Source organism: Tripterygium wilfordii, chromosome 3 (assembly GCF_013401445.1).
Source record: "Tripterygium wilfordii isolate XIE 37 chromosome 3, ASM1340144v1, whole genome shotgun sequence".
NCBI classification, from domain to species: Eukaryota; Viridiplantae; Streptophyta; class Magnoliopsida; order Celastrales; family Celastraceae; genus Tripterygium; species Tripterygium wilfordii.
The window spans coordinates 9007823-9026549 of NC_052234.1; the positions used below are offsets into that span (position 1 = coordinate 9007823).

Sequence of the window (18727 nt, forward strand, 5' to 3'; positions counted from 1 at the left end):
CATCTCTCCGTCTTCTTCATCTCATCGCTCTCAAATCCTTCAAATTATAACAACTCACAGAACATAAATTGTTATGAGAATGAAATTAGTTGTCTGACACAATTAAAGGTGACAAGCTCCACAAACACTGGAAAAAATTTTGACCTAAAAATTGTAATATCCTTATCGAGAAAGAGAGTGTATGAGACAAATAGAGGTGCTATCGTTTTCATGATTTATCTCCACCTTAACATTTCCTCAATATGCCTTCCTCCATGACTCTACATAGTCTACTGATGCATCGCCATTTTCTATTTTCAATGATTCATCTGTGTTGTCTGTCATAAATATAATTGAATTATATATATTGTTTTTATTTATTATTACTGCTTGTAATTCTTTGGTAAAGCTAAGAATTTCACATGTAATTTACATAAATTGCTCATCTTTCTTTTCCCCCATTTCATGCGATTTATCATCAAACTTAACAAAGTTTGTGTACTATATATATATATATGATTAATGTTGTTATATAAGTCCAATTACAATAATTAATAATTATAGTTAATGTGAAAGTGAAAGTGATTCCATGGACTGAATCTTGGTTTTTTTTCTTCAAACCCATCATGCATGCTCACGTTCGGCCAAGAACACAAGTATTGGATGTTGAATGACACCCACCAAGAGAGGTCCACACCCATCCACCCAAAATTGATAACCATTTTGCAAGTGCAATACTATGTGTGTCTATATATATATATATATATTCCAATTATATATTATTACTTGTAATATAGATATCCAATTATTCATTGTATGAGACATGCAGGAGACTTTGAAAATTGAAAGTATAATATTACAAATAAACATATCTCCTTCCACCAGTAGAATATCATTTCATTGACTGCAAATATTTAAGTTATTTTGTTTAATTATTGTTCTATTTAATTAAACAAAATAATTTATATATACAAAAAAAAAAAATACTGTAATAAACAGACAAACACAAAGTTAACGTCTGCGCGCCAATGATAAACAATAAACATCAACTCACGCGTGCGTGCGCACATCACTATATTTGTCCTTGTCGTTCTCATTGAATTTTTTTTTTTTAATTTCATTCAAAATTAAAAGTACACAAAAAAAATAAAAACAATAATTAAAGTACAATACACCCGAGACACTAATAAGAGTGATAAGCATCGTGTATATCACCTTGTGGTAATCACGATTCGAACCCCCTACTGTTCAAAATAACCAAAATAAAATGATTACATGTCACTAATTTAACAAGCAATTGTCCAACTTTTTTTTGTTCTTTAAATTCTTAGTAAGAAAATACTGAGTTCAGGACCTCCGTTGCCGTCCGGGTTCAACATATAAAAAGCCTCCGAGTCACGACTCCCCACGACTCGCTCAAACCTCGCCCGCATATACAGCAACTCACCCTCACCACAACTCTTCCGCGCATCCTCCACCACTGGAATAACCCCCGCCCCAACCGAAACACTCTGCACCGTCCTCAGCACGTGCCAGTCACCCTCAGAGCACGCGCGCGTCACCGCGTATCCGCACTTCCTCCCGTTACAATACATAGTCCACATCGGCTCATGAAACAACTTCCCAGACCGTCCGGTCTGATCCGGATTATGCACTTTCTCGCACTCTAATGCAATCCGAACCAGACCGGACGCCATCTCCTTGACTAGAGTCGCAGTCGACATGGCAAGCTCGAGTAGTAACACCGGTTCGGATCTCGGATCGTCCTGTACGGCGAAGCTGACGTGTCCGCGGCGGTTGCCGAAGAGAGTTCCGGTGAGTTTGCGGCCGAGAGATGGAGTAATTGAGAGATTGGAGGGCAGAGAGAGCCATTTGCAGGTCGGAATTACGAGATTGGGGAGAGCGACGACGTGGAGGAGGGAACGGAGGAGGGAGGAGAATCGGGAGTGGAGTTTTCCTAGGCGGTTGAAGGAGGTGGCCGGGGAGGAGTGGCGGCTTGTTGTGACGAGGAGTTTGTTGGAGACCTCGTCGGTTTCGGGGATTATTGAAAATGAAGAAGAGGAAGAAGAAGAGGAGAGTCGATTTAAGGTGGTGGTGTTGTGGGTTGAAGGTGTGATTCTTCTGGTGCTCCCGCTTCTTGGAAGAGCCAGTTGTTGTTGTTGGTGGTGGTGGTGCTTCATATTTGTGTGAGAGAGAGAGGAGAAAAGTTTGAGAAGAAGAAAAAGAGAGCGACAAGGAGTGATGATAGTGTTGGAGGAGGTGGGGAAATATAAAGGGCGACTGTTGAGGCTTGTGATCATAATCATCATTTCTTTCTATTTTGTTTAATTATAATTAATTAAATATAAATGACTAATAACATAAATGAATATTATTTTCACCTCATTTTTTACTAAGTATACCCCTCTAATATGTTTTTAAAGGGTTAATAGGGTATACTTAGTAAAAACGGAATACAAATAATGTTCATCAATAACATAACATGTATATGATACTCTGATGACCAGTAGTTATGCTTCTATGATCTCCACTGTTTGATTTTCTCGGGTCCCACTTTTTTTTTTTTTTTTTGAAAAGAAGACCTAATTGCATTAGTCAGAAACCAATACAAACTACCACACCTAGTGATAATTTTCTCTATCAATGGGTTGACGAAACTCATCAAGACAAGACTCATCAACTAAACGAAACAAAACTAAACCCTATCGGTACCTGCAGACACCGGAGGTACTACATCGGGTAGAGCACCCGATTTTAAAAAAACGAAAACACAATACAAAACAAATAGAGAACTCTTGTCTTCATACAATAGGGTATGATTGAAAACAATAAACTTGCACCTACATAATCAGATCTATCAGTTTGAAACCACATCCAAGACATATATGACAGTTAATTTGAGGCAACATATATCAAAGCAGATATGGAAACAGAAGTAAATCTGGGTGTAGATCGCAAAAGATCGACCATCATTATCATCATCTTTTTTCATCGTCGCACTAATGTTGTCAATCGACAAATCCACAGGTAGAAAACGCGGAGAACTCAAATTATTCAACAAACATACTAAGAGTGCTCCACTAAAAAGAAAGAAAACAAAGAGAGAGGCGGTGGAGAATAAGGATCCCACTCAATTTTATCCATAAATCATGACTCCAACCGTTAAAATTTTACCGGATAAATGATAGGCATAGAATAATTTTTTTTAAAAAAAAGGCGAACACAATATTTAAGCATTCTAATTTAACCATAATTAAGGGGTTCCAAGCCTCAGCTCTAGCCCAATTTTGAGGGAAAGAGATTCTTAAAAAATCATAAATGTGTAGTATTCAACTTAAAGAATGTCCGAAATAAAAATCAAATTCATCGCGAGAAATATATAAAATATTTTTAGGTTATATTCGATGATCTAGAATTGTCATTACACCTTTCATGTTGAATTATATTTTTATTTTGAACAAAAGATATATCGTTCAATTAGTTAGACAAAATATTATATATATGAATTTTTTTCCTGCCCAAAAAATGGGCTACAATGGTGGCTGCTGTAGTTTAACTATAAGTAGAGCCCTGACCCTCATAATTTAGATTAAGACCATCTGATTTTTACTTTGTTTTGGCCAAAATTACTAATTACTCACTGAAAGAGTATCATTTTCAATTCACTCACTGAAATATTTTCGTAAAAATGTTCAAAATTGCAAGGATAAGGTCTTATCTAGTAGCTATATATAAAAAATTTGTGATTTGATTACTAAATTATTTTGCATTGGAAACATATTATTTTATGAATTGATGTTGACAATAGGGATTGACATGGAATAGAGTTTATTAATTAGAAGTAGTTGTATGAGAGGGACGTAAAATTATGTTAATTATTTTAATTGGTATATTAATTAATAATCAATCACAATCACATACATTATTTATCCCAAAATTGTTGCAAGCATACCGTTGTTTACCATGTCATTAAAAGGCAAATGTCACATTGTTAGGATTTTGGAGGTGCTGGAAAGACGTTGGGGTGATTGTTTGCCAGCATGTGCAATAAAATGAAAATTTGATAGCTCACACCTTCGCCCATTTATTAAGAAATTAACTTATGTGGTTTAAGAATTTAGATACATGACTACCTATTACCTAGTGAAAATTCACTATCTAATGAAAAGAGAATCTATCTAAGGATTTTAGTATCTTTATCTCAATAAAAATTATTTTATTCCCAAAAAAATGAAAGAGCTTATATATGGCGGTAGTCAATAAGAATTTTTTTTTTACTAAAAGATAAAAACACTTCTTTCTATTATTAGACACAAAATTGATGAAACCAACCAAATGACATTTCATACATTTTGTTTATTATTTTAATAAAAATGTCTGTTTATTTAAAAATAACGAAGACGATAATGAGTTGACAGGCAAGGTCAACAGTATAGCACTAAATTGAAAGGTCCAACCACCTCCTCTCTCAATCAAAATTTCTCTCATATATATCTTTTTAGTTTTTTTTGTTGATTTGTACATCTAGTCTACATTCTCTGTTCTGTTCAATAAGGATTACGCAAGATTTGTTCACTCCCACCCTTTCCCATGGAGATGAAATATGGTTCTTCTCATTCATCTATCGTAGATTCTTCATAAAACTAGTCTATTGATGTATTCCGGCAACACATAGTTGATGCACAGTGATGAGACTCCTAGATCTGGTGGAGATAAGTCTTTATTGATGAAGGAAAAGTCAAGAATCTTGATCCAATCCATGTGTGTTGTTTTTGATTTCAATTTTTGTTGAGTCTGTTTGGGTTTATTTTAGGACAGGGTTGTTCGGATACATCTCTATGTTGCCCGGTGTTAGTCCGGCATTTGTTCTTTGATTTTGTAATTCCTCTACTAGGATTAGTAAATTTATAGATTGTTAACATGATGCTAAGTGTAACGTTTATTCTTATCGAATGAAGTGTTGGATTTAAACTTTAAAAAAAAAAAAAAACAGATGGGCAATGTCAACCTACTGCAAAATTATATCTGCGAGAGTCCAAACTCCAAATTTTCCTTATCAAAAAATTATTTTATGTTTCTCCAATTTCAATGATTCCTATAATATTAAATATATTTATCAAAATCACCTTACATAATTAATCATTAATCTCCTTTGCTTTAATTAATTGCATACACACAATTTTGCATGAGAAGTAAAACAATATGGACGGTTCCAAGATTAAATCTCTCTTGATTGGTAGCCTAACCTATTGGAGTTGTTGTGTGCCACGTGGGCAATAGAAACACCACCACTAAATGACAATGTCTTCACTTTCATATACATACATAAGCAGAAAGTGAAAGCTTGTATTGTTTTTTAATTTTTATAATTAGAAGGATTCAGATAGTCTCATTAATTAATTTAAAGATATGAAGGAATATTCATAATCTTGATTAATATATATATCAATAGAGACATGGATGGTTAGGGTTCATCCAAAATAATTAAAAATAAATAAAATGTGGAATTTGGAGAACTTCATTTCTTGCATTCATTAGAGATACAAAATATTCGAAAAAAAACATCAAATACAATTGGAGTAGCAAAAGTGACATTAAAGATAATTTATTTTATATATATCCATGTCCATATATATATGCAATTTAAACAAGAGTTGTGGAAATTATATAGAGGGATACATCATACATATATGGTTTTAATTAATAACAAAGATTGTTTAATTCTTCTAGAAAAACAATATTTAAAGGTAAATCAACTTGATTTAAAGTTGATTGCAGAAAATATTAAAAAAAATAATACCTTAATTAATTTAAAGTTTATGAGGTCGCCATTTGAACAATAATTAATTAAGTCAATGAGCAACCTTTAAATTAACCTCATGATACACTAATTAATTAATCAATGAGCAACCTTGAGAGCTTACAGGCAATGAAAAGTACAGCCTCTTGATCTCTTCTCTCATTGCATTCACATTATCAGACTGTCGTTGGTTTGATTATGATATAAGATCTTAGCATAATCAACCACTTTAATAATAGCCTAGTTTGTGAATCTCTTTAAGGTCTAACGGTATGGACTTAGGAAGTCATGAATTCGATTCTAATTGGCAACAATGCCCTTGTGACCAAGCGTTGGGTTTTTGTACAACTTACCATGTTGTCAGATGAAAAACTTCTATACGTGATTAGGCCGATATCGAATGTTCAAAGAACAAACTTGTATGGTATCATTCTCGCTTACCAAAAACAAATCTTGGTTGGGTCGAATAGAAAAACACCACTTCGCATAAGGGATGACCATAACCGTGTCAGGATGTAGCTGTACAAACTGGTTTGGAACGAATTTAGACTTTAAGTTACTAGGTTGAAACGTGAAAAATATTTCAGTTATCAAAAGTTACATTATCTCGTTATAATGTTACATCCAAAATGATATACGTTTATAATTTTCCAATCCATAAACTTAAATAATCTAGGTGGCAAGCCACATAGATTAAAAAAGCAAACAAACTTTATTAAAGAAGTCACATAGGCATACCACATAATGTTTATGTAAGTTTATGGATGTTTATTTTATAGATGTGCAGTGTTTCCGATGTTACATAGTTATTCTATTTTTGGTTCCATAATTTAGAGTGAGCTTGGATAAAAAAAATATTTCCGATTTTTTTTATTTTTATAGAGGACTATTTTCGATTGTTAAATTATTATATTTTTCATCAATTCAGCAATGAATAAAAGATTTCCTTAATATTCTTAGAAGAAATTACTACTACTTTAAAGGGGTAAAAAATTATTGGACAGGTGTTGAGGATATCCTTAAATTTGTGGAACAAATTGACATTTGTGGGATTTATAAGACTTTGAAATCAATCAATCAATAAGTATTTATGGAAGTAAATCAAATAATCGTGTATCAAATCTTAAGCCTCCTCAGGCCCACTAATATCAAACGATGCGTGTGAGCCACGCTCCAATTTTTTGAAGTAGCGGTGTACCTCACCCCCAACGAAAGCGATGCAGAAAATTTGATAGTATGAGAGCCCAAACCCAGGCCCAAGATCTAGGCCCAGATTAAGCAAAAACTCAAGCGCCTACCGTTCGATGAAACTCAAGCGCCTACCGTTAGATTTCTTATGCCGTTTGAATTCAAAATAAGACTCCAGAAGTTAACGTTACGATATTAGGTTCTGATCCGAACCTATTACCAAGCCGAAAACAGTTTTGATATGTCTGTGCTGTAGCACACAATAGCTATCGCGACCCAAGCCAGAAACCAACAAATCTCAGTCTCTCGGTCCCGTTTCAACAAAAATAGAATCAGATACTCGGTGAGTGAGTACTCTCTGCTACCATCGCTCTCTTCTTCTCTCTATATCTTGTTTAGTGGTTTTGCTGGGATCAGAGAAAGACCCAGAGAGAAAGAAGTATGTTCTTGAATCGACATTCATCGAAAGACATATGTGTGTATATGTCTTTGTATTTCAACGTCTGTGCAGATTTTTGATGTCAATGGTTGATGGGTTTGTCCAAATTTGTTACAAGGCTCTTGGGTTTCTGTGTTTTCAGTTTGTTCTATTATTTTTTAAATTTCTTGGTTGGTTTTCCAAGAGACTGTGCTATTGTTTTGCAGCGGACAAGAAGATTGGGTAGGGATGGGTGAGGGTGAAAGAACAGGGATGCATGACCTCAATTTGACTTCAAGAAAAGCTGAAGAAGCTGGTTTGGTTTCCTCCCTTATTTTCTAGTTTCTTGTATTTCATTGTACCCTTTTCGTTTCTGAGAAAATTAATGAAGTAAAAAATTGCGTTAATTTAACATTCAGAAGTAATTACAATTTGGCTCATTCTAGCTGTTGATTGCAGTTTATTAATATATTTAGAGTTTAGTCTATTTCTCGAATTTTCAAGAATGTGCACTTACTTTGTCTTTAATTGTCTAATTATGCAGCTTGGAGGCGATTCGAAGCAGTGAAGTGGATCGAGAGCCTTGTAGGCCCTGTTGGTTTTTCCAGTCAACCATCAGAGAGAGAGTTCATTTCTCGCTTGAAAAATGGAATGGTTCTGTGCAATGCCATTAACAAGATCCAGCCTGGTGCAGTGCCAAAGGTGTGGCAATGTCATCCCATTTTCTTTAATTCCCATATAAATTTTTTGTTTGTTTCATTGCCCAGAAGAAATACAAATGCTAAATTGTTATTACCCATATGCAAATTTCTGGTGTTTGACGGCATGACTTCAACAGTGAAGTTTTTCGGAACAAACCTTTGTTAACCAAGTCTGTAATTAGGCCCGGATATGTTAGTGATCACTGTTTTATGTTTGCGAATATGGATTTCATTCCTGTGGCTAATGGGGTATAATGCCTTCTATACTGTACTTGACATGTTTTTGGAAATCACTCAAGGTTGTGGAGAATCATTCACCTTTGCAATCAATCACCCAAGAATCACAGCCATTACCGGCCTATCAGTACTTTGAGAATGTTAAGAATTTTCTGGCGGCAGTTGAAGAATTGAAGCTGCCTGCCTTTGAAGCTTCTGATCTTGAAAGGGTACACAATGCACATTGTTGTTATGCATATATACATTGCATGTGCATATGAATCCTCCATGTCAGGTAGATTATTGTTGATTATTCACTAAGTGAAGTTTTGGTTGCTAATCTTTGAAGGACACATTGGAGCTGGGGTCAGCGAGCAAGGTTGTTGATTGCATATTAGCCCTCAAATCATACCATGAGTGGAAGCAGAAAAATGGAGGGAATGGATTTTATAAGCATGTGAGATCTCCCATGGTTATGCATTCTACAAGTTCGAAGCAATCTCGGTCCTTGGCTGTCATCTCATCGGGCTCTCGCAGACGCTTGGACTTGTCTCCTGCACCTGAGAAACCTTTACCTGCAGATGGTGAACATCGAAAACTTGAAGGTCCATTTAGTCTTCCTCCTCTGATATTTTCTTACAATAGATGGACATCATTGCTGGCATATCATTATAAGCAGAGATTACTATTTGAATATTGAATTTTCCTTGAATGATCAATAAGGAGCATAGGCAGTTTTCCAAAATTCAATAGGAGGTCATACCGTATACAAGTTCAATTTGAGTTAATTCTTTCAGGTTTTTAGCTAATGATGGCACTGATACAACTAACTTCTAGGTGAAAAACTTCAATTAGGCCATTTTGATTTGTATTGTAATTCCAAACCGAATATCAGATTCTATAGGAATTTTCTTTTTAACTTTCCATAAATGAACATAAATGCTAGGGGCCGAATCGCAAAAAAGAATCAAATGAGTTTTATTCTTAGATGTTCTTACTTATCATGGTATGGCTATATATGAATTTTGGATTATCAATGACAATTTTTCGTGATTTGCCAAACTAAATAAGGAGTCATGTATGCTGCAATTGCTATTATGATTTATTCCATTGGTAATTCTGTTTTATGAGGTGGGCATAGTATGAAACTCTGACAACATTCTGTTTAACCCATTTTAATCTGAATTTTAATTTTACACAGTGAATACAAGGCTTTATAGGAACTTTTACCAGAAATGAAAAAAAAGGTTGCATAGTATTAGTTTTTAATCTCACCCATGTCTTTCTTATCTTGCTGTGGCCATATTTGGGAAGTAATACAGGTTGTTTGTTTCTATAAATGATGGAAGAATTTATTCTAGTTATATCATTTTAATTTTTTTCCTTTTTTGTCAAATATTCGTTGGATTTAAATGTCCTGGCGTTTTCTTTTACTTTCTCTTTGTCCTAAGGCATTTTCCTTACTATGTTGTAATGTCTTGTATCCTGTAGATCTAATTGCCAAGGTCCTTGCTGAACATATGGACGGCAGAAAGGAAAATATTGACGACAACTTTCTTGTTTCCTTCAGTAATCAAAATCTGGTAAATTTCAGTTGTTGTAGTATGAAGTTTTTTTTTTTGCTTTAATAAATATCTGTGGATGTATTTTTTATCTATTCATTTATGGTACAGGATCCACTCAATTTATTCAGCATAATTACAGATTGTTTGGATGAACGACTTCAAAAAGAGTACCCTGAGGTGAGTTTGATTTTACTTGACTAAAGTTCCCAGAGTCTCACAGACTGAATTCTCTTCTGTGTGCTACCAGACCACGGAAGGAGGTTAGTCTAGCATAAATACATAATATACCTTTCTCAAAAGGAGAAAAAAATTGATATAGGGTTTATCTTCTATGATTATTTGTCATCAAGGGGTATCCTTTAAATTATTTGATGTGTCTTAACGCAAAGATTGAGGGAGCGTACAACTTATACTACAGTGAGAAGAATAGCTTTATGAGCCATTTAAAATGTTTTCATTCTGGAGTCTGTCAATTCCTCCCTTACATAAAGTTATGAATCCAAGAACTTTTTTCTTGCCTGAAAACAGATGAAGTTTGAAGATTTTCTGAAGGAAGAACATGGTTTCCCAGCCCACACGATATCCATCCCTGTAGAGGATATATCTCTCCTTGGAGCGTCAAAGGTATGTTTTTCCTAGTCTTGCTTCAAAAATCATTCTTTGTGATAAAGATCCAACAACCTTTATCAATAGTCGGAAACTTTTCTTAGCTTCGGCTTCCTTCCAGAAATATTTTAAATATTTTATTTTGAGAGTAGTCCTTAGAGTTTAATTAATGTTCCAAGCTGTTGGAAGTATGTAAGCATCAAGCAAGACTCTTGTTGTTTGTTAAACCAAGATACATTATCCTAACTGGACCTGTGTGAAGTTATTTAATTCCATAAACAAGATCCTGAAAATGGAGACCTTTTGTTATTACACTAAAATCTATAAAATTGTTTTAGACAGATAAGCAACATTTAACATTTTCCTAGTCATAGTACTGAAATCAATTGTCTCTGTTGTTTACTGATTTTGAACCACATTCATTATCCTCAATGCCAAATCGAGTAAAAACTTCCAGTGCTAGCTCTTATCTATTTCTTATTTCTTCTCCTTTTATGAAAACTACTACTATATTAATTTCTATCTCCGCTCTCAAGTATTTATGACCTGTACACATGTGTCATAAATTACTCACATTATCCTTCAAGAATTTAAGATGCTATTATGTATGGGAAATGAGTAGTAGTTATGTGATTAGAGTGACACTTCATCTGCAATTATTAGCTTTTACCGGCCCTTACTGCCAAAATGATCTGTCCATTACCATTATCTATTTTGTAAAAATGAAAAAAAAAATCTACTGCAACTCTGGTTTCTAATGCTGCAACAAAAGTATATGAAAATTACATTACTAAATTACTTTTATTTTAGAAAGAAAATTATTCATATGGTGGATATGCTATGGGTCATGTGACAAGTCATATGTTCCAAAAAGGCCAACTTCGAACTTTGTTTATTAATCAGCATGGCCTGTAATTGTTGTTATTTTTCAGTAGTTCTATATTTTGTATTGCAATTTATATATATTACCAGAGGTAGGGCTTTCTGTCACAATAGGAATTTTAATACAGATTCTGTCATTCAAACATATTTCTGAATATTCTGTTTTTCTTTTCTATCGGCACAGTGTTGCCGAGCTTGCTTGAGAAAGGGTAACTGCAATCACCGGCAGTTATTTCAAATGCAAGAAAAGGAACTTCTGGTTAGTATCTGCTCTACTTGTTGTGACACAGATTTCGATTCATGGCTTGAACTTTGTTCATTAGTTGAAATATTCCAACAATGTCAAATGGTGTTATGCAATTTCCTTTGGGCATGAAAAGTGAAAACATATATGATTATTATTTGATCTAAAGCTATCACAATCAAGTGGCAAACTTTTTCCATTATGGTTAACTTCACATCTATTTTGATAAAAATTGTTTCTGTTGAACCCAATTCTGATTAATTATAATTTTCTTATTAAAAAGGTTTTTCGTCATCAAATCTTAATTTAGAGAAATAAGTTCACCAATGACAGTAAAGGGCGTAAAGTCTGCAGAAGGCTGATGAAACTCTATCTAAAACAAATTGTCTCATAGAAAGATGTGGGGAAGGATTAAATGCATAAAGATAGGCATTCCAGATTGTTTCATAAATACTATACAAGGCACGGGAGTTGTTTATCTTCTTTTACTATATTAGTGTCAGATAACAAGTTCGAGTATCCCCTATTTTTTGGCTTAAAAGTTCCAGTGCATTTCCTCATTTTGGTTAGAATTTTATCATGCAGTCACTAAGGTAAATATTGGCAACCATATTGAAAAGCAAAAACTTCAATTGAGGATAGTGTTCACTCACAAAAAAAGATTCAGTTGTCCTTAATGTTATTTTAACTGCTTTTCGAATATTAATGCACTTCGTTATGTTTTTCATTTTGCAGGATCTAAGGGAATTGTTGTCAACCACGAAAAGGGAGTTTGCAGACCTACAATCACAGTTGGAGACAGATTTGAGAGAGCTTAGTATGTTGTTTTCTAAATGAAATTAAATGACATTTTTCTAAATGAAATTAAATGACACTTGAAAAATAACATTTCTTTCAAAACTGCTTTCCCTCTATACTTTCCTCGGGTTTTCATATCAACCATGATTTTTGAATTCTGTAGGTTCTATTCTTATCATATTTATAACTTTTGAGGCATAATTTTTAGTATTTGTTATTTTGTAGCATCTTTGCTTGGATATTGATGTCTGTATAGTCCCTGAAATTGCGATTTTCTACCATTTAATGGCGGTATATATGGAACTTGTAAATTATAAAATGCCTTTTTTTTTTAACTTTTCTTTGAAAGTTCTGTTCTCATCTTCAAACTATATGAATTTCCTCTTCAAGTTTTTATGGAAAGAACTTACCTGAATATTAGAAATGTTTGTATTCTGCATTGGATTCAGGCGCTCAAGTAGAAGAGATGTCTACTGCTGCTCAGGGATATCACAAAGTAGTGACAGAGAACAGGAATCTATACAACATGGTTCAGGATCTGAAAGGTAAGTTTACCTTTTGTCTAGCCAATAACTCTCTCTGAAAAGTTGTTTAATTGGAGCCATTCATTTTTCAGGAAATATTCGAGTCTACTGCAGAATTAGGCCTGCTTTCAATGCTGAAGCTAGGAATGTTATAGAGTATATAGGAAATGATGGATCATTAGTGATTTTGGACCCATTGAAGCCCCAAAGAGATGGTAGGAAAGTTTTTCAGTTCAACAGGGTATTTGGACCCTTAGCTACCCAAGGTAACATTACAACTTAATGCTATATCGGACAGCTTGTGCACACTGGGATACTATTTCTTACTATCCTTTTGTTTCCAGGTGAGGTCTACACAGACACCCAGCCATTAATCAGGTCTGTGATGGATGGTTACAATGTATGCATTTTTGCTTATGGTCAAACTGGATCTGGAAAAACTTATACCATGGTAAGATCTTGAACCTATTTACCTATCGCAATTTTCGCATGTCTCACATTTTTCGGTGTTCTCCAAACAATTTGGTGTTGCTGATCTAGATTTTCTTACATGGCAGAGTGGTCCATCCGGTGGATCAGCCGAGGATATGGGAATTAATTACCTAGCTCTCAATGATCTCTTCAAGATGTCGAATATGAGGAAGGACATCATAAGTTATGACATTCACGTTCAAATGGTTGAAATCTATAATGAGCAAGTGCGAGACCTTCTTGCAGAAGATTCATCGACCCCCAAATATCCTTTCACATGCAATATTTACAAAACTATGATTAAGTATTAATTAGGCATCTATGCATAAGAGACTGCATTAATGGATGCACGTACTTTTGTATTCTTAACTATTTGCAAGTTAGAGATTCGAAGCTGCACCAGTGACAATGGCTTTAGTCTTCCAGATGCTACCATACACTCTGTGAAGTCTACTACTGATGTTCTCAATCTGATGAAACTCGGTGAGGTGAATCGCGTTGTCAGTTCTACTGCAATGAATAACCGGAGTAGTCGTTCTCACAGGTTTCATATCTGAATCTGTTTTTTCCACAGGAATGCATGCCCATTATGTAAGCTTGTAAGAAAATAGTTGAACTCAATTTATTAAGCTTACTCATGTTTTACAATGTATGCAGTGTCTTGACAGTCCACGTGCAAGGCGAGGATACATCTGGAGGCAGTATTCGTAGTCGTCTACATTTGGTAGACCTTGCAGGTAGTGAGAGGGTTGACAAATCAGAAGTTACAGGAGATAGGCTCAAGGAAGCACAGCATATCAATAAGTCTCTCTCTTGTCTTGGAGATGTAATCACAGCTTTGGCTCAGAAGAATTCTCATATCCCTTACAGAAATAGCAAACTCACATTGCTGTTGCAAGACTCGTTAGGTATAAATACCCTTGCAAATGCCTTAAAAATTTCTTCAAACATGCAAGGTCCTTTTCATAGTATCCTCTTATTGCCATCCATCATTGGTGTTTTTTTTGTGTATATTTGCAATGGGAATAACATGCCAAATTGTGATGAGGTGAACGTGTTCTAAAATCCATTTTCTTTGAATGTTCACTCACACAAATTTCTTATTGGGCTTATCGGCCTTAGGTGGGCGTGCAAAAACATTAATGTTTGCTCATGTGAGTCCGGAAGGAGATTCTTTCGGGGAAACTGTCGGCACATTGAAGTTTGCTCAAAGGGTTTCCACAGTTGAACTCGGTGCTGCTCGTGCAAACAAAGAAAGTAGTGAAGTTATGCAGCTCAAGGAACAGGTAAACATGACCTGTGCTAGGACTAGTTTACTTTATGCAAATAATTTTTTTTTCTCTGAACTGAACTATTGTATATCACTTATTACAAAAAATAAAATCATTTTTTGACACAAGTTTGGTCTTCCAAAATTTGTCGGATCCTAACACTGTCATCGGTTTTTCTGCTATGTAAACTTTCTTCCTAGTATTGTAAGAAAATGATATGGGACTCTCCTGGCTATTCACTTTTTGTGGAATTGTATGTAACTATGGGGAAATGAATTCATATCTTTGATGTTTCTTTTCTTTCAAACAACGCAGATTGAGAGTCTTAAAAAGGCCTTGGCAGACAAGGAAGCACATAGTGCACAGTTCAGTAAAACGAATGAACTAAGATCTCCAAGCGAGAGACCGAAAGGAATGATTGATCGAACTCCTCCACGTGCTCGTAGAGTGAGCATTGAGAATTGTAGTGCCACAAAAACTGAGAAACTAGAAGCAATCACTGAGCAAACTCCACGTGTTCGTAGGCTGAGCATTGAGAATTGCAGCACCACAAATTCTGTGAAACCAATGAATTCTGATTGCAGAAAAGTACTAAAAACACCTACTGTACCAGCTAGAGCTGGGAGATTAAGCTTGGAAGGTCCAAGATACGGCCCTAAAGATAATGTTTCACGTAGCATTGGCAAGACATCGGAAAATTCCAACAATGACAGTTCAACGATGGAAATTTATCGTCCTAAAGCTCGTCTTAGCCCCACTACTATTCCCTATCAAACAAGTGTTCTCAGAACAGATGGTAAGACTCGTATTCCAACTCTTCAGCTGCCAAAGACACCTGAACGACAAGCACGCTCCACAAACGAGATTGAGATTGTGATGCATAATGAAACTATGTCTGCTAATACACAGAAAGGGAAGTTGATTAGCAGCAGCACAACTGGAAAAGGTTTACAAATCAGAAAATCCCTACGAACCATTGGAAAGTTGATTAATGGCTCTGAAAAGAGGTAGGTGAAGTAATCCTTGGAAAATAAGTAATTTTGATAACCAGAAAATGAGTATATTTACTGAATCTATTATTGGAATATCGTCTCAAGTTATCTGCTCAACTCTGCAGGAACCAACAGAAGGAGAGGGAAGCAGACTCCCCCATCGTTGACACAAGCAATCTGAAATCACCAACAATTACGGCTAGTGCAAGAGCAATGAGGAGGCAGTCGCTTACCGGAATCCAATCATCGCGAAGTTCTTCTCTTGGAGGCAAGCCATTTGACTACAGTACTGAATATAATTAACATGAATATCTTACAAGTGATCTTTCATGTCAACATTTTATATCGATCCATGCGAACAATAACCTCTTTTTCTCTTTTGTATTCTATTCTCTAGATGCCAATGACAGTAGGAGGAATGCAAAGACACCTCCTCCAGTGTCATCAACAAAAATGACCAAGCCATGGATGTAGATCAGTTACAGAAAGGAAGCAAAAGAAGTCTGCCAATGGCGCTTTGACTCGAAGCGTGTCCAATAGCCGTAGTAAGGGAGTTGTCAAAGATTGAGCAACCAATAAATTCTTGTAAACATGATTCGAAAACTGTGTTAATAGACAGGTAGGTAGTTTGTTCATGTTCAGTAGGAGGCCTTAGGCTGCAGGAAAAAGAAAAAAAGAAAAAGAAAAAAGGGAGAGGCCCTCTTGCATGCGTTATTATTTTTGCATATTTCATTAAGAAGTGATTCTTTGTGGATTGAATTTTCTCTCCCTAATAAAAATAATTTCCTTTTTGAATTAAGGGAGATTCAACTTGAACAGATTCTTAAAACGTTTGGACAAAACGTGACTTTGATGTTACTGTTTTTTTTAATCCCAAAATATATTATGCCCCTAATATTTTATTGATCTTTAGCATATTATCAGTAAAAACTGTTAATAACCTCCATATGATGATATTAGAGATTGATAGATACTCCATCTCCACTACTCATTTGATCGAACACACCCAAATACACACATCGAACAAAAGAAAATAAAAAAAACACAAATAATAATAATAACACCAACCAAGAGCATGACAAAACAAAAATTTGTCTTTGTCACATTGTTGGCAGCAATGATATAATTACAACTATTTAAACCTTTTTTTTTAAATATCATTGAGAAATATGTTTTTTATTGGAATATAATATTTGACACACATATGTCTTACTTAGTTAATTGTCAACCGAACCACCTCTTGTTGGTGTGAAAACACTAATTTAATTGAAATAAAATTTTTAATATTCAAAATTTATAAACTACTATTTTTAATAATAACTTATATCAATTCTTGTGATGTTTCTGTAAAAAAATTTTAATTGATATACATTTCTTATTCAATCAATTTGCATTGAATATTGATTATTTCATTTATAATTGATGTCCTCAACATGTACATTGATACTTTTCTAGAACAATTGTGAACACTCGCAATATCAAGCAAATCATAATAATTTACTGATATTAAGAAAATAAAATTAATATTACTAGAAGAATAATGTGATCAGGTAAAATATTCTTTCAAATTTATAACTGGAAGCACACACTAAAATTAAGTTATATGTACTCTTTTATGTGCCAATTGCATTGAGATATACATTAAGATGTATATGTATGATATTTGATTCAGAACATGTGATCTTTGAATTTCTCTGACATGATTCATTACTTCGCGAGGGTGTAGATTGATACCATTCACTATTGTGTTTATTTCTAATTGAACAACCATATCCATTTACAAATAATAAAAAAAATTGGTAGTAAAGTGTCCTCATATAGTACCAAAAGCTTTAGATTAGCTACTAAGCAATAGTCATGCAACAAGAATATATGTCTTGTTGGGTATGCGTTAACTACGCGAGACGCACTTAAAACGTAAAGGCATGACTTCATTTTAAAGCAGACACTTCAAAAATGTGAAGTGCAAAACTTATAAATGTGGAACTTTTGTGTGAGTATGTTTCAATAATATTTTCTCATAGTGTAAACTTGCATCATACTCATTTGGGAGGGGGTTGAAGCATGCAAACCCGCTCCATATCCATAATGAGCATTTTACTCATCACCGCCAAGATTGACAATTTTGTTGCGGAGATCATAAGTTTTAGTGACGATTATGGGTACTTGTGCGCATAGTGGCCCCCAATACCTCGCCTAGTGCCTCTCCTCCTGACTCTGACCCCTGCCTCGACACCTTTTGCCCCTACCCCTACCCCTTCCATATTGGGCAAGAACTTGTTCATGCTCAACAATTTCTACAATAATTGGATCATTTTGGTCATGGGGAGGGTGATATTGGTCATCATCAGCAAGGTCAAAGAGGGTTATTATCATCATAAAGTAGATGGTCCTCTCCCCATTTTAACCAAAAAATCTATTTTATGGTGGTAGTGTTGTGTTTTGAGTAATGATGCCCTCCACATTTCCGGACTTGGAGGACCTGCTCTTGATTTTGGCTTCTCCTCCACCACCATTTCTATCGGGTTTTCTCTTCCCTATAAAGGCCCAAATCTAAAATAATAGTAAAAATAATAAAGTTCTTACAGATTCGATGAGTTCCAGGAGGACCCCTTCTTCGCTTATCCCGATCGACCAATATGTCCTCAGGAAGGGTAGTCATGGACACAGGTGGATAGCCAGGATCATAAGAGTTGGAGTTCGTGGAGCCCGTGGTGGTGGTCATGTGCAGTGGGGTAGATGGAGGACATTGAAGGGAGAAGCTTTGTTGGTAGGGAGAGTTTGGTAATTTTACAGGATCTTTAGTGAATGGAAAAAGAGAGAGGGGCAAGAGAGGAGAAAACGAAGACAATTATAGGAAGTTAGAGAAGAGAAAGAGAAAAGGGAAGGTGAAGAAGGCAGGTAGAGATGGTATGATTTACATGGTTTGCTTTCCATTTGTCGGTTTAGTTATTTTCTGGTTCACAATGTTTCTGCTTGCGATCCTCTTCATGTGTTCTCAATCGGTATTTTCCTATGTCTAATTATATTTTAAAAAATATTTATAATAAATATCCAAATCACCCAATCACA

The 18727-nt window shown here is 35.0% G+C and overlaps 2 protein-coding genes across 3 annotated transcripts; one reads left to right on the forward strand and one right to left on the reverse strand.

The window, feature by feature from the left end:
- Positions 1 to 1055: 1055 nt before the first annotated feature.
- LOC119995344 (protein MIZU-KUSSEI 1) lies at positions 1056 to 2200 on the reverse strand. The gene has a single exon (XM_038841815.1). It carries the CDS (start codon positions 2157 to 2159, stop codon positions 1299 to 1301), a length of 861 nt encoding a protein of 286 aa, XP_038697743.1. The 5' UTR covers positions 2160 to 2200; the 3' UTR covers positions 1056 to 1298.
- A 4992-nt stretch (positions 2201 to 7192) lies between these two features.
- On the forward strand, positions 7193 to 16471 carry LOC119988582 (kinesin-like protein KIN-14L). Of its 2 annotated transcripts, none has more exons than XM_038833667.1 (20): positions 7193 to 7310; positions 7613 to 7701; positions 7930 to 8087; positions 8386 to 8532; positions 8652 to 8907; positions 9794 to 9885; positions 9976 to 10044; positions 10396 to 10491; positions 11540 to 11614; positions 12335 to 12416; positions 12847 to 12942; positions 13014 to 13187; positions 13266 to 13372; positions 13479 to 13657; positions 13772 to 13936; positions 14050 to 14300; positions 14515 to 14678; positions 14979 to 15670; positions 15781 to 15923; positions 16053 to 16471. In XM_038833667.1, the coding sequence occupies exons 2-20, from the start codon at positions 7635 to 7637 to the stop codon at positions 16127 to 16129; spliced, it is 3090 nt and encodes a 1029-aa protein (XP_038689595.1). In that variant the 5' UTR covers positions 7193 to 7310; positions 7613 to 7634; the 3' UTR covers positions 16130 to 16471. The 2 variants fall into 2 exon arrangements, with proteins under 2 accessions (XP_038689595.1, XP_038689603.1); XM_038833675.1 differs by having other exon boundaries at positions 7273 to 7406.
- The last annotated feature ends 2256 nt before the right edge of the window (positions 16472 to 18727 follow it).

Excerpts from the sequence above, each read along its gene's own strand:
- LOC119995344 (XM_038841815.1), bottom strand. The coding sequence starts at position 2,159 with ATGAAGCACCACCACCACCAACAACAACAACTGGCTCTTCCAAGAAGC.
- LOC119988582 (XM_038833667.1), top strand. The coding sequence starts at position 7,635 with ATGGGTGAGGGTGAAAGAACAGGGATGCATGACCTCAATTTGACTTCA. Across the intron at positions 10,492-11,539 it reads CTCTCCTTGGAGCGTCAAAG|TGTTGCCGAGCTTGCTTGAG; the intron begins GTATGTTTTTCC and ends CTATCGGCACAG. Across the intron at positions 12,943-13,013 it reads CATGGTTCAGGATCTGAAAG|GAAATATTCGAGTCTACTGC; the intron begins GTAAGTTTACCT and ends TTCATTTTTCAG.